The 20,919-nt window shown below is 37.2% G+C and overlaps 1 protein-coding gene across 3 annotated transcripts in view; it reads left to right on the forward strand.

The window, feature by feature from the left end:
- Nucleotides 1–20,919, forward strand: part of CAMK4 (calcium/calmodulin dependent protein kinase IV) — a 256,916-nt gene that overhangs the window by 214,675 nt on the left and 21,322 nt on the right. For 2 of the 3 annotated variants that reach the window (XM_021939590.2, XM_017959764.3), the window contains 2 exons: nt 4,354–4,444; nt 6,775–6,849. In XM_021939590.2, coding sequence (XP_021795282.2) covers nt 4,354–4,444; nt 6,775–6,849 — 166 coding nt within the window. The remainder of the gene's footprint in view (nt 1–4,353; nt 4,445–6,774; nt 6,850–20,919) is intronic. The other variant, XM_021939591.2, reaches the window with a different exon arrangement.

A 20,919-nucleotide genomic window follows, 5' to 3' on the forward strand; every position in this document is an offset into this window, starting at 1 on the left:
CAGGTGGATCACCTGAGATCAGGAGTTAGAGACCAACCTGGCCAACATGATGAAACCCTGTCTCTACTAAAAATACAAAGAAAATTAGCTGGGCATGGTGGCACGTGCCTGTAGTCCCAGGCACTCAGGAGGCTGAGGCAGAAGAATTGCTTGAACCTGGGAGGCGGAGATTGCAGTAAGCTGAGATCGCGCCACTGCACTCCAGCCTGGGACGCAGACAGACTGCGTCTCAAAAAAACAAAAAAACACAAAACACACACACACACACACACACACACACACATATATATATTTATACAGTGAAATCTTCCAGAGGCTACATAGTGCGTGATTTTATACCAGACAATGCAGAAGTAGATATGAAAGTCTAGCTGTTTTCTGTTAAGCCAGAAATTAATGAAATTTGCAAAACTGAAAGAATAGCACTCTACTAATTTTTTGTTTTAAAAATAGTTATTTTTTTAGAATGTATATTTTAACACATTTTGAAATATATAAATGTTATATATCTTAAAATATTAAATATATTTAATATTTTCAATGTTGTATTTTTAATATTTCAATAAGCAATGTCATGAGCTTACTGCTTTTTCAAAATTAATAGGCATTTTAATTTATTAATTTAATTTTTGCTTTAACTACTAATACAGTAAATCTTGCTTGATATAACTCACATAAACAAAAACTCTTTGGGGTTTCCAACATTTTTTTTGAATATAAAGTGTTATTGAGACCAAAAAGTTTGAGAATGTGTGCTCTAAAAGAGTGTTGATCTTTCTAATGTTTCTATCTTTTTGGGGAAAGAAAAATCATACTTCACATTTTCCTTCTACTTGTCTTCCTGACTTGAGATAATGTAAAGGTTAGAAATTCTATTGGTCAAAGTTTATCAGGGGATGTAAACAAAAATGAAATAGTGACTCCTGACATTTTATCAGTCATATATATTTAAATGCCTCCCCCTACTATATATATACTATATATATATGAATATATCATGACTTTGATAATCTTTCTACAACAAGTAATGTTTAGCAAATTATCTCTGCATGTCTTTTTAAAAGCCAAGATAATAACCGTTAGCATTTAATTGCTTTGTTTTGTTTTAAAGCTTGTTCCTTTAATAGTGTATAGCTCCTCGTTCTAGTATTTTTCTCTAAACTTTCCTTCTTTTATCCAGTCTAGTTCTCCTTTATGAAGTGCCAAATGATGTTTTCTTTTTTGTTGTTTTTGTTGTTGTTTAACTTGCACTTAGAACACAACCACCTTTTCTTTTCACGAAAGCCAGAACAACATTTAGTGAGGATCTTCATATAATTAATTCTTTGCTAAACAAAACTTACCAGGTAATTTCATTTGTCATTGTTACTGTGTTCCTATGTTTAGCGTCATTTTCTTCTCAACACAATGGAGTTTCTAAATTGGGTAAGATTGGGGGGGGTGGGGAATCAATATGTTCTATTGGTCCCAAACTTTGCAATTCTTAGATTGTTCCAAAGCTACTATATGAGATACTATATCTATCTTCCCCTTCAAACTCAGCTTATATCAAGATACAGTATCTTCCTTCTTGGAGATACTGCATGTTTTCCCTGGGTATCATTCATGGTCGAGCATGCTCCTCTATCATTCTCTCATTTCTCTTCCTACCTTCATTACCTTTCCTTTCTGGTAACCTCCCCTCTTTTCCTTCGTTGTTATTTTCCTTTTTTCCCCTCACCTTAATCAAGCAAGTAACAAATGTTCATTGAGCATCTCCTCGGGAATTATATAATAGGAAAGCGTATGTGCTCTACAGCCAAATGCCTGAGTCTGAATCCCAGCTCTAGTGTCTAGTTGTGATACTGTACAGATTTCTTAGCCTCTATGGGCCTCAGTTTCCTCATTTGGAAAACAGATATGAGATGACTTACTGGTTAGAGCTGTTGTGAAGATAAAATGAGTCAACAGGTATAAGGTATTTAAAATAGATTAGAATACAGTAAGTGTTTAGAACATGTAAGAGCCTCAGGTGCCACTGTCACAACCCTCACACTCTGCTTTCTGTGATGCTAAGGTGGCATCCCCTGGCAGGAAATGCTCCTATGAAGAGTTTTTTCATGGAGACTCACGTCTAATTCGCTCTTGCAGAGTCCACACCAGGCCCATGAGAAATGTACATCCAGCTATTATTTAAGAGTAGCTGAATCTCCCTGAGGCCCTCTCTGCATTCTCCTGCTGCAACTGTCCACTCTTCTTTCCATTTTCATGCATGAGCCAGTTACCTGTTTCCCCAAATTACTAAGTGATCTTGAAGCTGTACCTCCACAACCCCCCTTACTTGGCTTAAGTATAAAGGACTCCTTGCCTTCCCGCACGTGGTAGGAAAGGAGAGAGAGTATAGCACACTGGAAACTTTTTCTCTTAAACCAACAGAAACACGGGCAAATGTTAAGAACAGGAAATTCATGGAAGAGGAAAACTGATTGACCAAGAAGCGTATGAAGAGAAGCTCGACTATGCTAGTGAACAGAGAAAGACAAATTAAACCAAACTTAAGGCACAATCTTTGCACTCCAGCTCAGCAAAAGTTAAAAATACAGATTTAGCAAAGATATTAACATATATGCATACGTTGTTTGTGTGAGTGAAAATTGATGGAGGCTTTTAGGAGAGTGATTTTGAAGTGCATATTAAAATAAAAATGCTGTGTGCCTTGACTCCACAACTGGACCTGCTTCCAGTTATCTGTCCTAGAAAAATACCAGCAGAAACACTCAAATATTCAAGTGCTGGAATGTTTATATTATATTACTTGTAACTTTTAAAAAATTGAAAACAACTTGACTGTCCATTAAAAATGAATAAGTAAATTAATTATGATACAAGATGCAAGAATTAAATAGAATACACTAAAGTAATATGAAGGTAAGCCTTCCAAGATATTTTGTTAAACAGAAAAAAAAGCCACCTAAAAATTGTATTAATGATATATTTAAGTAGGAAAGTGGAGGAAACCAGGGATATTGCCTTGTGTATATACATATATAGTCTTTTGTTTTGGTTTGGTTTTTTGTTTTTGTTTTCTTTTGAGACAGGGTCTTGCTCTATCACCCAAGCTGGAGTGCAGTGGCCTGATCATGGCTCACTGAAGCCTTAACCTCCTGGGCTCAAATGATCCTCCCACCTCAGCCTCCAGAGTAGCTAGAACTACAAGGCATGCACTACCATCCCTGGCTTTTTAAAATATTTCATAGAGGTGGGCTCTTGTTATGTTGCCCAGACTGGTCTCAAAATCCTGGACTCAAATGATCCTTCCACCTCGGCCCACCGAAGTGCTGGTATTACAGGCATAAGCCAATGTAATACGCAGATGTCCTGAATATTTGACATCTGTAAAGAAATCTGTTCATATAAACAAGTGACTCTGAACCTAGATTCACGAATGCCTAGAATGTATTTTCTAGGAATGTTTTCAGACATTTTCTAAATGTCTGTTCAGACAATAATTATGAAGTCTTTGCTATATGAGAATGTATTTTCTAGGCATTAGTGAATCTAGCCTGGTGTATATGGACTCATTTGTAAATGCATAGAAAAAGTGTTCAAACAAACTTTTTGGAAAAAAGTGTTTCAAACTGATGAGGGATTACTTTTGAAGTGGGGACTGGAACTGGAACTGGGGGAAGGGAAATCAGGTACGACTTCAGCATTTGCAATGAGAATATGTTGCATGTATGCTTATACATGATTTTACAAAATAATTTAAAATACAATAAAATGAGCAGAGTTGCTAGATGTGATCTTTAAGATTCATCTCAAATACAACTTTCAACATCTATATTGACAGTTAGACTTACTAATTCTCAGGAGAACCTATGAGTGCATCCATCATTATCAAACGGTATTTGTCTTATTAAGGATAGTTCTCTATAATAACTACTCACATCTAAATGTCTGTTCAGACAATAATTATGAAGTCTTTGCTATATGAGTTTATAAGATCACACATCCAATTATGCTTGTTAGTTAATAAGCCAGACAAATTTCAATACACAGCACCTTTACATCATTATAATAATTAGCTAATTCCATTTGATATAGTAATATGCATAAAGAGAACTGTAATATTAGCTGAGGAGTAAATATTTCCTTCTGGGAATAGATTCTATACAATTTAAATTGCATTACATTTAGGTAACTATTTGTAAAGTATTATTTAATGTATACAGTTTAAAGCAGATTTATGGTATTTATCATTAAGTCATATGTGTTCTTGAATCACATAACTTATAGTTCTTAAAAGATTAAGTATAGACAGTCAAACCGTAAATAGAATTACACAAATGTTACTTCATTATTTTCCCTCTTTAGTATCTACATGAAAATGGAATTGTCCATCGTGATCTCAAACCAGAGAATCTTCTCTATGCAACTCCAGCCCCAGATGCACCACTCAAAATCGGTGAGAACATTTCTTCTTTTTTTGTGACCCCTTTTTCCAATTATACTGTGTGGAATTTTTAAACATTGCTCCATCCAGTTTTACATCCATTCAGTTTTCCTGAATATTTGACATTTGTAAAGGAATAATATGTTGTTTGGGAAGTTTGTGCTCTTTCCTGGAATGTTTATTTGGAAAATATTGCCTAGAAGTTAGTATTCTGTTGCTGGGCACATGAAGGAATCACAACTTAGAAATGGCAAGGACCATAGGAGATGACCTTGCATTTTGTAAATAAGTTTATAGTGAACAAAATGATGGAAAAAGTAACACTTCTTTTGGAGATATTAACTTTTATTCCACACATTGCTTGGAGCTTAATTTTAGGTAATAAAGAACTTTGACATAAAATGTTTAGCACATATTAGTAAGTCTAGGCTTTGAGTCACTTGTTTATATGAACAGAGATAAATTAAGATCTGTCTTTCTCAAAATGCACTCCACAGAACACTGGGTTCTCAGCAGGGTGGATAAGGGTGGGAGCGATTCACAGAAATGCTATGGCTGATCAAATGAGTTAAGAAATGCCAACTTTAAAAAAGTTAAACAAGATTTTTATTTCTATAGGACTTTCCAGAACCTTAAAACTGTTAACATATAAAATGACATATTATATCATATCCTATGAGACTTTTTTTTTAACCAATAAGCATTTTGAAAAACTATAAAGATGAACTTTGGGAAATTCTGATCTACCCAAAGAAGTCTTTAATTAGCACTTTAGAAAAAAATAAATATTACTTTCCATGTCTCTTCCAAAGTAAATCTTCATTTCAAAAAATATTATAAACTTTATTTTCAGTGAATTCTCGCTAGTGGAATCTTCATTAAATCCTCTGAAGGGCATTGCTCTTCTGGTGCTGTCCTTATCGTGCTGATCTGCCAAGTTCACTGCATTTACAGATGTTAACACCTTTAACAATTAAGTTGTTTATATCAGGGAAGAGCTCAGATAACATAATGTGCTTTATGAATGCAAGAACCTAAGGAAAAAATCCTGAAAGTCCTGCTGGGCAGCCAGCTTGTTCTCATAATCACTCCTGTAAGGCAGGGGACAGCAGGCAGTTTCCATTTCCTTTCACATCACTTTCAAAGATTTAATCCTTAAAGCAATTTCTTTAAATGGATGGTTAGATACTAATTTAGGCAGGAGAGGTTTTCTTTCTGAAGGGCTTCCTGCTGCTTTCACTGATAAGGATCAGGCACCTGCCAGGAAATGTGGGTTTATCTTTGAAGTCTAAAATGGAATTCATTCTGCACCTGCCTGTCTTGAAGAATGCCCTTGAATGGTTTCCTGATGTTTCTTGAGTGAGAGAGAGATAGCTCAGCAAATAGATCATAATGGTAGCAACTTTTGATAATCTTTTACCTAGGTAATATTCTGAGAAATAAATAAAAAGGATTCTTACCAAAAAAATCGTATAGTCTTCTTATGAGAGTAAATTCTTATAAGTGAAATACATTGGAGACTGACATGTATTTTCAAGCTGAACATTTTGATATTTCTGTTAATTCTTGTTTCACTGATGAAAGTCTATTTTTTCCTCCTCTCTGTCAATAAATAAAAGATTCTGGATTATATCATTAATTCTGTATTGTCCCTTAGAGTTACTGTTACATAAATTTCAGAATTAACAACATTAGATAAAATATAACTATTGCAACTATTACTTTAAGAAAAAATAGCTTGGCTGGAAGCGGGGTCTCACACCTGTAATCCCAGCACTTTGGGACCGAGGTGGGCGGATCACGAGGTCAGGAGATCGAGACCATCCTGGCTAACACAGTGAAACTCCGTCTCTACTGAAAATACAAAAAAATTAGCCAGGCCTGGTGGCACGTGCCTGTAATCCCAGCTACTCGGGAGGCTGAGGCAAAGAATTGCTTAAACCCAGGAGGCGGAGGTTGCAGTGAGCCAAGATCACGCCACTGCACTCCAGCCTGAGCAACAAAGCAAGACTCCATCTAAAAAACAGACAAACAAAACAAGAAAGAAAGAAAAAAAAATGCTTATTTGCTGAAAGCTGGGAATTGTACAGAAGAACAAAGATTAAATATAGATTTATTTGTAAATGTATTTGGAAGTCATATTTTTCTCCAATTTAAAGAAACACATGGATTGTTTTTTTAGCTTCCTCTTGGGTGACTTGTTCCCACCCACCTTGACCCCATCATCAAATACAAAAGAAAACAGATAAATAAGTTAGTTTTATTTTTGAATAACAAATATTTTGTCATCTTATAAAAGCTGAGAAGACGTGCTTCATTAAGTTTTTTTCTTGTGTTGTTAGCTGATTTTGGACTCTCTAAAATTGTGGAACATCAAGTGCTCATGAAGACAGTATGTGGAACCCCAGGGTACTGCGGTATGCTCTTTAATAATTATATTTTACCTTTATCGTTATGAAATCTATTTTTGTTTAGCAATCTAATTTTTTAAAATTCCTAATATCTCTATTTATAAACGCTTAAAATGTGTTGTTAGTCTCTGTGAGGAAGCCATATATAAATAATTCTCAGATCACTTCTTGTTTTCTATGAGAGGTTCAAGGATGTTGGTTTTAGGGCACTGCCATTAGAATGCCTTTGAGCAGTGGCTACTGTTAGACCCACTGGGCAGCAGAAAGACAATCAGCAAGGAAGAGGGCAAGGAAACCCCATAGCTTGTAGTTGGAATTAAATGCATGAGCCCTTTGTCACTTTTTTTTGCTTTTCCTTGAATGGAGAGTGTGTGTTTAATTCAGATGGCATATAGGACAACAGTGAGAATGGGGTGGTCCCTAGTTCTCTTCATGGCCTGGCCTAGCCTCACTGAGACAAGGACTTCAGGTAAGATTTTCCTACAGGAGTTCTCCAGTCCCTGCAGATGGACCACAACTACATTGAGCTCTTCACATCTTCCCACCTCATCTCCCATATTGGGCTGCAGGCATCACAATCAGAAAGAACAAAGCTTTTGACCCATACTAGCATGAAACCTGCTATTTGCTTCTTGATGGTCGAATTAATTTGGCAACAAACGGAAAGCCAATAAAATTTGTAAAAATTATAAAGAATTCCTAAAATTGTTGTGATTAATGAATATGTCACAGATTAATTAAAATTCTAATCTAAATTATAAAGAAAAAAGATAAGATTTCAAGTTATCAATCACAAGATTAGTCATCCTTTTCTCTTGGATCAGATTATTTTTACACAGGCCAGGCATGGTGACTCACGCCTGTAATCCCAGCACTTTGGGAGGCCAAGGTGGATGGATCACTTGAGGTCAGGAGTTCAAGGCTAGCCTGGCTAACATGGTGAAACCCTGTCTCTACTGAAAAAAAAAAAAAAAAAATACAAAAAAGAGCCATATGTGGTGGCGCACACCTGTAATCCCCAACTCCTCAGGAAGCTGAGGCAGGAGAATTGCTAGAACCCGGGAGGCAGAGGTTGCAGTGAGCCAAGATCACACCACTGCACTCCAGCCTGCGTGACAGAGTGAGACTCTGTCTCTAAAAACAAAAACAAAGAGAATATTTTCACACGAATGTCCTTCATTTCAATTCGTCTCTTCAGTGAACTGTTAATCACCTACTGTGTAGTCAAGCCAGTGTGTAGCACCAGGGAGATGCATTTCCTGCCCTTAAACCACCCAGGGCTCACAATCTGCAGGAAAACAGACATGTGACCAGGTGCAGTGGCTCACGCCTGTCATCCCAGCACTTTCGGAAGCCGAGGCGGCTGGATCACCTGAGGTCAGGAGTTTGGGACCAGCCTGGCCAATATGGTGAAACCCCATCTCTACTAAAATTACAGAAATTAACCAGGCATGGTGGCAGGTGCCTGTAATCCTAGCTACTCGGGAGGCTGAGGCAGGAGAATCGCTTGCATCCGGGAGGTAGAGGTTACAGTGAAGCAAGATTGCGCCATTGCACTCTAGTCTCGGGGACAAGAGAGCAACTCTGTCTCAAAAAAAAAAAAAAAAAAAAAAAAAAGGAAAAATCCAGAAATGCAAACCAGGTAATCATAGCATCTTAAGAAATACTGTGTTGTGTGTATTGAGAGCCACCATGGACACATAGAAGAAGGGTGATATTTTTAATTATCTGTCTTGTTTTCTATAGCACTTAGATTTGAGGTTACTCCTGCCCCAGAAATAGACAAAGAAGAACTATGCAACTAACCGGTTTTAACAACTTTTGAAATCATAAAAATCAGATTGGCGAAGTGCGATAATATATTCATTGAAGCATATATGCGATTAAATCCGTAGAATTTTAGTGCTGGAAGAAACTTTAAAGTTCATTTATTAACATTCTTATCTTACTAAGGTTCAGAGACTTTGACTTCCCCAAAATTCCACATCTAGTTGTTAGTGGCTCAGGAATAAGAATCCAGGTATCCAAGGACCTAAAAATCATAGACTTTCCCTGTACAAAATTAATATAGATAAATCAATATGGTTTTATTCATAGAAATATTTGTCAATTACTTTTATTTTAAAATCTTCATTTTCATATTGTTTTTTTGAGACAGATCTTGGCCTATAGTAACCTTCACCTCCCGGGTTCAATTGATTCTCATGCCTCAGCCTCCCAAGTAGCTGGAATTCCACCACACCCAGCTAATTTTTTATTTATATTTTTAGTACAGACAGGGTTTCACTATGTTGGCCAGGCTGGTCTCGAACTCCAGGCCAAAAGTGATCCTCCAGCCTCGGCCTCCCAAAGTGCTGGGATTACAGGCATGAGCCACCATGTCCAGCTCATTTTAATTTTTTAAACCTCAGAAGTATTATTTGGCCGGGGACAGTGGCTCACGCCTATAATCTCAGCACTTTGGGAGGCTGAAATGAGAGGATTTCTTGAGGGTCAGAGTTCAAGACCAGCCTGGCCAACATAGCGAAAAAAAAACAACAACATAAAATTATCTGGGCATTTTGGCATGTACCTGTTGTCTGTCTTACTCAGGAGGCTGAGGCAGGAGGATTGCTTGAGCCCAGGAGTTAGAGGCTGCAGTGAGCTATGATTTTACTACTGCATCCCAGCCTGGGCAATAAAAGGAAACCTGGTCTCAGGGAAAAGAAAAAGTACTACTTGGTCAGTGGAAGGAATAAAAATCCAAATAACTATACTCAATATTAACAGCCTCATGCGCATTCTTTTGTACTCTTCTCTATGTCTCCTTGTCCATATAAGCATTTTATAATATTGCTTTTAATGAGTTAGTGTGAATTCTGGCTGGAGAGGTCTTAGAAGGAGCATTTGAGCTGGACAATGAACAATGAGTAAGAGTTCAGCAAGTGGGGAAGTGGCCACAGGGCATTCTTTGTCAACGGGTACAGGGAAAGCAAAGTCATGGAGGATTGGCAGCATCTGGTGAGTTTAGGTGCTCTTTGTCACTTTGTCAACTTTGTATGACTAGAACACAGAGTTTTTGGTACAGAGGGCACAAATGGAGTTGGAAAGGTTGGATGGACCATTGTTTAAAGAATCTATACATCAGGCTAAAGGATTCAGATTTGACTTGGCAGGTAATGGTGGTCCAGCAAAGCTTTTTAATCAAGGCAATATTTTTAAATCAGGTCTGTATTTTGTAAATATCTTGATGGTAACATTATGATATGTTATGACATGGATTGAAGGAGGAAAGGGATAGAAAGAAAACAGACAAATTAGCTATTGTAAATGCTCTTTTCTAGCGCTCTAATGTCGGAAATCTATACACATGCTGATGTCATTCCTTAGCTTCTTAGCAGATGACATGTTCAATCTACTCTTAAATCTAACCGTTTACTTTTTAAAAATATTTAAATATTGTAAAAATACTATTTTAATATATTGTCCTTTTCATAAACAGGCCCTTCATACAAATAATGCCATCTTATAATGGAGCCTTATTTTCTATTATTATTTTCTCTTGCAAATATCCATTTCAGCCCAGGTGGTAAATAATGAGGAAACAGGGAAATAAGAGGTTGAAAGTGACCAAGATAATTCTACCATAGGTAGCGGCTTATCAGGAAAAAGTAGTTTGCCATATTATAAGAAAAGGAAGTGAAAGCAGCAAGGAAGCCTGGCATGGGGTTTGAGAGGTAGACTCCACTTACCTTAGTGAACTATTTTGGGGATTGAGATGGAAAATAAGTGTGTTTTGTTGGCTCTGAGGTGCTAAACATAGAAATGGAATTAGTATTTTATAGGCGGGGGTAGTCTTATAAGTCAAAGACAAGTAAATTCAACATATTTCTTTACCAGAGCAAGATTCCATTTGTATATAAGTAAATATACATATATGTGTTCATACATACTCTTGACCCAAAGGAAATACACTAAAATATTACCTCACAATGGGAGCCAAAGAAGGGGTAGGATTTTAAGGATACGCCTGTGTGTAGTAACGTAGGAAATATTGGGAAACACTTGAGAAGAATAGAAGTCACAGTAATACTAGGCCCCAGGAATAGATAACCTAGAGCAGAGGCAATATCTAGGCTTTTGAATCAAATACAGATTTTACAATAGTTATGAATATTTGTTTCATCTGTCTTATAAAAAATTAGATTGTTAACAGGTAAAGCTAAAACCCTCTCTGAAGATCAGTTCCAGCCCTTTCTTCCCTCACCACAGATAGATACTCTCATCAGTCTGGCATGTATCTTTCTGAGAATAAGTTGGTGGGGAGGAAACTGTCCATTTATAGAAAGAGTTGGAAATGAGAGCCAAGCTCAAGACTGGTGAGAATCATTATGATTCTATAGAAAGCAAAGACTTTACACAGAGACTGTTTTATATTCTTTTATGGCCACAAGAGGAGACAGAGGAGAGCCTCAGGGGGGGAAAAAAAAAGTGTATTAAACTTACACGTCCTAGAGACAGGAGGCACAGCAGGCCACTCAGGGTCATGCAGGAAAGAAGACACCAGGGTGGTCAGGAGGCAGAAGACAGGAGAAAGGGAAGGTTTAGGCCACTGCCTTTTGGGGGATTTTCTTGGGAAATGCAAGGCAAGGCAGGGTGAACAGTTTAGGATTGGCTAGTTTGAATAATTTGTGTGGGTTGCCTGGCTCCTGGCCCTGGGATGACTAAGGCAGAGGAATATCCCCTCCTGGGATATTCCTCTGGGGTGTATAGGTCGGATGGATGAGGTGTGGCACTGGACAGGTTCATCGGTATGTGAAAAGGCATACTCCAGCCTGGGTGCTTTCTTTTCTTTCAGAATTAACAAGCCACAGGAGAGGCAGACTCTCGGTAACCAGAAAAGCTTTTTAAGATGTCAAGAACATCATAATATGTATAAAGAAAAATTTTAAATATTTACAATACAGAGACTTTACATTTAACTTGAAAAGGTATCTGACACCTATGTAATTGACAGAGATGAGGTATGAGCTTGTTTCATTGCTTGTTAGGGTGATTATATCCAAGGTCGATTATCCTTAAGTGCACTGTGTCTAGTTTCTACTTTTAATGGAAAGCTTTTCAAATTACATCTTGTGAGAGACTGAGTGTTTATGTTATACCATCTGTCATTTCTCAGGAAGTAAAAAAGGAAAAGCCACCCATTCTGTCTCTTTCATAGAACCTTTGCCCCAGGCTATTAATAACAGAGGGTTCTCCTATAAGTGAATAGCAAAAGAAAAATCACAGATGCTTCATGTTTAAGCAAATACTTGTTATTTCTTGGGAAATGTGACCAGTCAAAACCAATCTCCAGGCCAGAAAATTAAAATTTATGGTCCAGATAAATGAAATCAATGACTAGTGTTCAAAAATAACCCATGAAGAGTTCAATGTTGAAGGGATTCTCAACATCTTGTGGTTGAGAAAATAAGTAGGTCACACAGACAAAAAAAGAAAAAAATCGATTAGGCCATAGCTCCTAATAAATGTGCTATAATGTAACTATGCAATATTAACTGCCAAAATGTTTTAACTGCTCTAGATATTTAAGGCTTGAAGTCTGTGGATGTTTCAAACCCACCCACGCCAATCCTAGAAAAGGAAAACAAGTTGTTAGAGTAGAAAAGAAACCAATATGTTAAGGGGTTAGTAAAAAAAAAACCAATTATATCTAATACCAACTATCTAATTTATTCATAAGCTTATGTATGTTCATATTTCATATTCGTACTTGTCTTTATTCAAATTCTATTTTCAGAGTCTAAAAGCTGTTAGGAGTTTGTTTTCTTTTGGCATTTGCCAAGGTCTCATTATTTTCTGAGACAGTCCTACTGGCACAACTCAGAGGAAGTATTAATACATAAAAAATGTCCCATGTGCTAAGCCTCTAAGCATATTTGCTATTTTCAGACTTTAGTAACGGCAAATATATGTCGTGCTTCTATTTAAGCCAAAATGAAGGCTAATTATTAACAACTGAAGAATGAGCTCCTACGATATGCAAAACTCCCTGTACTTAGAGTCTGCAGGTGCCTAATTCTACAAATAATATTGTAGAAAAATAATATTCTACAATAATATTCTGAGTTTCCATAAAGAATAAATACGTATGTTTCATATATACTGTGACTGATTCAGTCTTAAGAACTCACACTGTTTGGTAAACAATTCTGTCATAATTATCAATAATTATAAGTGGATGTGGTATAATAAAGAGATGACTAAATGTGGCACTTCAGCTGTTGAATGTGAAGGGCATGATGAAAGTGTGGAATGACAGGTAAAAGAGAGATTCCCTCACCTTCCAGCTCTTCAAACTATCCTTGAATGATACCTCCTAAAGGATCATCAAATAGTGATGGGCTAACAAAAGCCAGTGTCACCAACCTGATGTTCAATATTAAAACGACACATATATTGCTCATCTACTATAAGGCGTGGTAGGTATCTTTCATGATCTGCCTTCTCCACAGATATATGAGTAACTACAGGGATGGGCTGGCCATATTTGGCCCTGTTTACCTGTTGCTCACAGGCATAGATTGCTGGTTGTTGTTGCTGTTGTGGTATTGTTGTTGTTCATGTTTTCATGCTTTACTAGGCTTCGAAGTCAGATAGCTGTTCCTACTTCAGGCTTCACCTTGAATATGTTAGTGAAACCCTCTAAATCTCAGTCTCCTCAACTATACAATGGGAATAATAAGAACATTTATTTCATAGGGCTATTATAAAGAATAAATAAGATAATGTATGTGAAGTTCTTGCACAGTACCTGGTACCTAAAACATGCAATAAATGTTAGGCATTACTGAAGTCATTATAATGAGTATCATCATCCTCATATTTTTCTTATTACTCTTAAAAATGTATCAATTCCTTTTATTAAGCAGTATGATTTTTCTATTTTGTCCTCACAAGAGTAAGTCCTAATATCTGGGGAGTTGGTTTGAGGTCTTTGAAATTACTACATCTCTGCCACAGTTCTTTAGTTTAGAAATAAAACACTTATTAAAAAAAAATTTCTCCTAAGATTTAAATGACATTGATGGTTCTAAACTTTATTGTTTTATGGCCATTTTTAAATAGTTTTTTAGATTTTTAAACTTACTAAATATGAATGTGATAGTTCCTGAGAATGGAGAGTGGTTTTAAAAGGGTAAACCATTAAAAAAAAAAAAAAAAGGTAGAGAAAATAAATATAATCTTTTTTAAGACTACTGGTTTTCCAAATAATGGTTTTAGAAATTTTGGTATTTTTACTAGGTAAATATGGCACTTCCTACTGGGTAAGTATGAAGTTACACTGAAAAATGTATCCTTCTGTGTAACTTAATATTTACTTACTTAAAATTATTATTCCAAAATTGGAAATGATTGGATAAAAGATGGGATTTGTTTCTTAGTTTTGATGACTACAGGAAAACAAAGTCTCCTCAGTGATCAGACACTGAATAAAACAGGAGATGTGCTGAAGTTCGTTGAGTCAGTTCCAGCATCTGATCTGTCAGTGCCACTTTTGTGTTGGGAGTTCACTGCATTGTATTTATTTATGGAGGTCAATGAGCTGGTCAGAGATGACGCTGTGCTCTGACAGCCTTTATCAGGGAAATTCAAGTTTCTTTGGATAGCTGTGGGACTCTGAGTTTCTGATATTTTTACAGCCAGAGAAAAAAAGAAGGATATTTTAATTTAATATTGTAATAGGTTAAAAGGATAAATTTAAGGGTACTTTATTAAAAATAAACAGAATAATCTTCTCTTCCTCACACACACGCATTATGCAGAGCCATTTTCAACAATCCAGGAACTACAAAGCTTTTAAATAGGAATAACTTCTAGGGAGCTTATTGGAACATATCAAGCAGACCTTACATTTGAACGTGTCATATATTACCATAGAAAGTATTTCTTAAAGTGCTATCAACAGAACAGTTTCTAAGATGACACAGCACAATTAAGCAAGTCTTATCTTCCATTAGTGCCCATTCATGATTTCAAGGATGATTCCACACACTTGACACATTGCTACTTTGAAAAGAAATAAGCCTTTAGATTCACTATGCCAAAATTTAAGACAAATTTTCAACCGCTTGTAGTTGAACAGAAGAGATTTCTGCTTAACTCTTAACAAAACTGAAAGTTAGGTTAGCCAATAAGCTACATTTTCTGTAACATGAACACATATGAAAAAAGTAGGAAAATTTAAATTAAAGAAATACATCTTATAATCTAAAATAGAAGCTTTTAGTATAGTTTCACAAAAACCATAGTGTTTGTGTTCATTTCTGGAAGAATAAATAGCTTAAGTGAAATAATAAGAGTCTTAAATTATACTGCAATCCAATCAAGTAAAGAATGATCTCACCCAATAATGAATTAAATACCCGAAGTGGTAACTTCATTTTTACAATGAACTTTTAAAAAATCTAGTTAATTAAAAGCATAGTAAAATTCCAATTACACTGACTGTAACTTTCTACTTGACCGGCTCATGTGCTGCACACTAGGGTTCCTGTGTGGCTTTTGGACAATGGGAAAGAGACCACCAGGGAAGGGGAGAGGAAGTGAGGCAGAGAATGCTAACCAGGTTTGAAGGGTGCCGCATATCCATCTCCCCTCCTGACCATAGCCCTACTTTCTCCCTAAGGAGATTGTGTCCCCAAGCCATCATAACTGCCATGGGCATGCTTGCAGCATCTGAGTCAGTTGAGTAGTGCCAGGTAAAGGAAAAGTAGGGACAGATACAGGGTGGCGAGGAAGGGTCATCCAGAGCTCATCTTGTTCTTGATCATGGAGAGGAAAGGGACTCTGCAGGCTGGGCATGAGCTTAGTTTAAGCTGTGGTAGAAGTTTGAAATCTGAAGAAAACTGCGTCTTTGGGGTCTTTATATTGGTTTGGTACTGCCCTGAACAAAGTGGTTTCTGTGGAACTTTAGTTGTGTAAAACAATCAGGTTTTTTTGTCATTTAATAAATACTTGTTGCACTTCTATGCACTAGGCACTGTTGTATGTTGTAAAGATATAGCAGTAAAAACCAGACCAAAAGAACTCTTCCTTAAGTATACTGTAATACATTTTAGTGGGAGAAGATGACAATACACATGTAAAATATACAGAAAGAGGTGATAATTTCCCGTAGAAATTATAATATAAAGTTGGAAAAGGAGCCTGGGTTACACTTTAAACAGGGTAATTAAGGAAGGCTTTGTGTTAGAATGGAATATGTAAGCAAAAATTTGAGAGAAAGGAGAGAACAAACCACGTACATATCTAGGGAAAGAATGTTCCAGGTGAAGGGGATGGGGCACACTAATCCTGAGGCAAGAACACACCAGGTGTCTTTAGGGTCCACCAAGAAAGTTGGTTGATTGGAATGCAATGACAAGGGGAGAAAATAGTAGGTAGGAGAGGGGATAACTAACAACTGAAGGAATGGAGTTAACATTTACTGAGATGGGAAGACATTGGAGCATCAGGCTTGGGACTTGTTAATTTCTACATGCCTGTTAGATATCCAAGTGGAAGTGACATGTGGGCAGAAGGGAATATATGGTCCACATGTCAACTTGCCTACTGATATAAATATGGGTGTTACCAGCATATAGATGGTATTTCAAGTCATGAGACTATCAGGTATCCCCAAGGCAGAAAAGGAGACAACCCAGACTGATGCTTTGGCAACACCACCATGAGTAGGCCAGAGAGAAAAGAAGGAACATGTATTATTTACAGAAATTCAAATAGTAGAGGAAGCTCTACAGGGCAGAATTAGGAATTGTGAGTGGTTGTTGCAAGGCACAGATTTCTGGCTCAATATACAAGACAACATTCTAACAACTAAAGCTGTCAGCAGTAGTAGGGGCTATCTCCTTTGTTTGGGAGTGTTCACAAAAGCTGATTGACTCATCACTCAGGATCCAAGGCTATCAGCAAGGGAAGAGAAGGAAGACTCCTGTTAAGTTTTATATCACCCATTAGATACATAGTGTGTGGTATTAAATAATATCACCAAAAACTGTCTATATACTGTATACATGTAAACTAAGTTGAGGATTATGGCAACCACTTACTTAAATCAAAGTTAACCAAATATATTTTGACTTGAGATGGCTGATAAAGTCGAATCTCAAGAGATTGTCCCCAATGTCCTCTCCTGACTTCTCATGTTCTCTTTGAGTTTAGAGACAGTTTTTTTTTTTTTTTTTTTGAGACAGAGTCTCGCTCTATCACCCAGGCTGGAATGCAGTGGCTTAATCTCGGCTCACTGTCACTGCAAGCTCTGCCTCCCGGGTTCAGGCCATTCTCCTGCCTCAGCCTCCCAAGTAGCTGGGACTACAGGTGCCCGAGACCACCTTTTAATGTAATGGTAATCCTTAACTTCTGGGTCTGCAGACCGTAAATCATTTTTGATGCCCATTTCTATGGAAGACATTACTTCCAGAACAGAACCAACTGTACCAGAGAATTCACAGCTCTGTGAGGATTCAACTCTATTATTATGTATGTGGGGGTGGGATGATGGGAGGAAAAGAGGTCAAAAGGAAGAGGTGATTGATAGCAAGTGGGTAGAAGATTTGCTTAAAATGTCTTATTTTGGACCAGAACACCCACAAAATGTTCCACTTTAAAATGTTATTACAGAAAGAATATGCATAAAATAAAAATAAGTTTTGCAAGAATTATTATTGATAATCATCAGTGAGAAGGTTTGCATCTATCCGTTAGAGAAAAACATGATGTTTTTCTTTTCTTTTCTTTTCTTCTTCTCTTCTCTTCTCTTCTCTTCTTTTCTTTTCTTTTCTTTGGAGGCAGAGTCTCACTCAGTCACCCATGCTGGAGTGCAGTGGTGTGATCTTGGCTCACTGCATCCTCCACCTCCCGGGTTCAAGCAATTATCCTGCCTCAGCCTCCTGAGGAGCTGGGACTACAGGCACATGCTGCTACACCGGCCTAATTTTTTGTATTTTAGTAGAGACAGGGTTTCGCCATGTTGCCCAGACTGGTCTCGACCTCCTGAACTCAAACAATGCACCCACCTTGTAACATTTTTCACACTTAACACATGAGACACTTTAAATTCTAAGTCCACTACTTTATCTTTGCACCTCCATCTACTGAAGAGATTTTTATGTAATTTTGATATCAGGATGAGATGGGTTTATTTATTTTATCCTACTTCATCCCACAAAAATTGAAAGGTAGCTTTTCAACAGCTAATACTACTTTGCTGGCATCTATCACAACTCTGAAGTGACCTGGAGACTCGGTCTGATTCAGAGTTGGATAAAATGGCAATGACATCAAGTTAGGAAGGCTTGATGGAATTCACAGAAAAGCAAATTTCACAGGGCAATAAAAATAAGTTGTATTTTTTTTTTTCCTTTTTTGAAAGCACTAGGTGTTCTCAAATATTTGATTTTCTCTTCAGGATATTATTTTAAAAATAAAAAATAAGATGAGGAAAATAAACAGATTATTTTCACTCATTTATAAGATTTATACAAAGAGAAAATAATATAATTCTTGTGGTAAGGAAGACTATTTTAACAGCTTAAATGAAAAACATGAAGTGGGAGTTGGATTGACTGATAATTGCCATGCAGCAAATCAAGAGCCCTGGAGAAAGGAAAGAGTGAGTTAGAACATAAAGTATATCACTTGTGTTTCAAAACACCTAACTTTTTCTTTTCTCGCTCCACTCTCAAGTCACAGAAAACTAAAATGACAGAAGCCCCAAATACTTTCTCAGTCCTTCTCAACCTTTCAGAGCATGATACGCATAGAATTGAGAATGTTCTGAGGTTCACTGTAGTAAGCTGACAAGGCTGCTTCTAGCCAGAGGCAACCCCCTCTGGAAGTCTCAGGTCTATTTCAGTCTCATCTGCACCTTTGTCACTGCACTTAGTCTCCTGAACTGGGGCATTATCTTTTTATCAAATCAAAAATTGCACCAAGTGTTAAACAGGTTGTGCTCCTTTCTTAGCAAATGTGGATGACAGCTAAACAAAGGACCGCACAAAGTACAGATGCTGAGAAAAGCACCCAGTGTGGAGTCTGCCCAACTGTGGGCACTGCTGCCACCCATAGGCAGCTGCCTCAAGTGCATTCTTCTCCTCTGGGTTCCTAGGCCAAGCTAGGAAAAGGACAGAGGCAGAGAATTTCCTCACACTGCTTTTCTGCCTCCCTAGATAAATCCCGTCCACCCTTCACTCTTCTCTCTCCTCCCTCTTCCTTCCCAGAGGCACAATTTAGAGAGACTCTAGATGCTGGGCTCAAGATACAGTGGGTTTTTGTGGCTCCCAGAAAACTCTGAATTCAAGACAAGCCTCTATAGCAAACAAAAAAAGAAAAAAAAAAATTCCCAGTGTTTTCCCTCCAGCTCTAATAGGGACAATAATTCTGGAAAGTCAGGTTCAGGCTTTCAGATGCAAATAGATCTTTTCCCATATGTTTTGAATTGCTGAAACAGAAAGAATGGAGAGAATTTTGAAACAAACAAGACCCCTGACCTACTGGATCTGCATTCTGGCCTCTACCTGCCTCACAGGCACTGCTCATCCCACCTAGGCATGGCTGGATACCTGAGCCATGCTCCAGCCATGTTGGCTTCTTTCAGTTCCTCCAGTGCCCCTTGCTCCTTCCTGCCACAGGGTCTTTGCATAACTTTTTCCACTTGCAACTCTCTTCTGTTTTCCTTCAGCTTCTTCCCCATTTGCCTAATTAACTTCTGTAGATCCTCTACATCTCAGTTCAAACTTTGGTTGCTCCAGTCACATTCCCTGACCTCTGTGACCAGGCCAACCCCCTACTAAAACTATTCTCCCTCCAAGCATTTCCAGTTATCACTTTGCATTTCTTCCTTTGATGTTTTTGATTAATGTCTACATCTTCCACCCAACTGTAAGCTCCTAGATGACAGAAACTTGTTCTCTTTAACCCCCTCATTATTCCCCTAGCACCCCCAAGCATAGTTGGCCCATCACACAGCAGGTGCTTAATAAATATTTGATGATTTCTTTAATGAGTGAATGAACGAATCAGTTGACTTCATTCACCTTAGTCTCCCTCAAATTTTTTCCAAAAGAGTTACTAATAGTGTGAAAGGTCTTCTGATGAAGAGTGCCACTCTGTAGTTTTAACTCAGTAAGTAAGAAAGAATCATAAAGCTCATCTAGGGCATTGACAAAATGAAAGTACAGTCAATGACCAAAATCATCCCTTTTAATTTTTCTCTTAGAGATTTAAGAAAAGAAGGCAAGTTTAGCACCAATGGTCCCTATAAGTAAGCCCTAGGCCATATCTGATGCTTTTTATTTTAGGATCATTTTGAAAACTAGTTACAATGATTTTATTTGATAAAGTGAAATTCATCCTAATCTCTAGAGGGATACTCAGTCTCTAAATGTTTCAGTGGTGCCATCATCTTATTTTTTTTAAAAATCACACTTAGACCTAGATGGTATGTTAATGAATATATAATATATAATGTTTGAATTTTTGTATAATTTTTATATTTAGTTTAACTTTCTTTTTTAAAAAGGAAGTCTGGCATCTTGGGAATTCTAAGACCCTTTACCAAAATTATTCTGCATTGAAGACTGGAGTATGAGGTTTTGTGGGAGCTCGGTATCATTTAGTGTTTTATGAGCAATAACATGAATGGTAAGATAATTTTAGGACGTGGTAGACAGATTGGATTCACTTGGAACACAGACAGAAAAATCAATAAATGATTATTTACTAATTCAGAAAAGGTGATGATTCTAAGTCTTTTAAAATGCATTTTTAAAAACTGTTTTACAAATCAGCAAGAAAAAAAGTGGGCAAAGGGCATGAATAGACAATGCTCAAAAGAATATATAAAAATGGGAGAGAATCCACAGACCCTATGTAGGAAGCAGATTTTTCCTGCAGGCCCCAGGAGACAGTCTAAAAACTCTGAAGACAAAGGACATAACCTCTTGGGAGCTCTAGGTCCCTACCTACCAGCTGATCCTCCCCTATACTACCACAGCTGATGCTCTCTTGAAAGTGCCACCTCCTGGTAGGAGGCCA

This window comes from Papio anubis, chromosome 5 (assembly GCF_008728515.1).
Source record: "Papio anubis isolate 15944 chromosome 5, Panubis1.0, whole genome shotgun sequence".
In the NCBI taxonomy this organism is placed as follows: domain Eukaryota; kingdom Metazoa; phylum Chordata; class Mammalia; order Primates; family Cercopithecidae; genus Papio; species Papio anubis.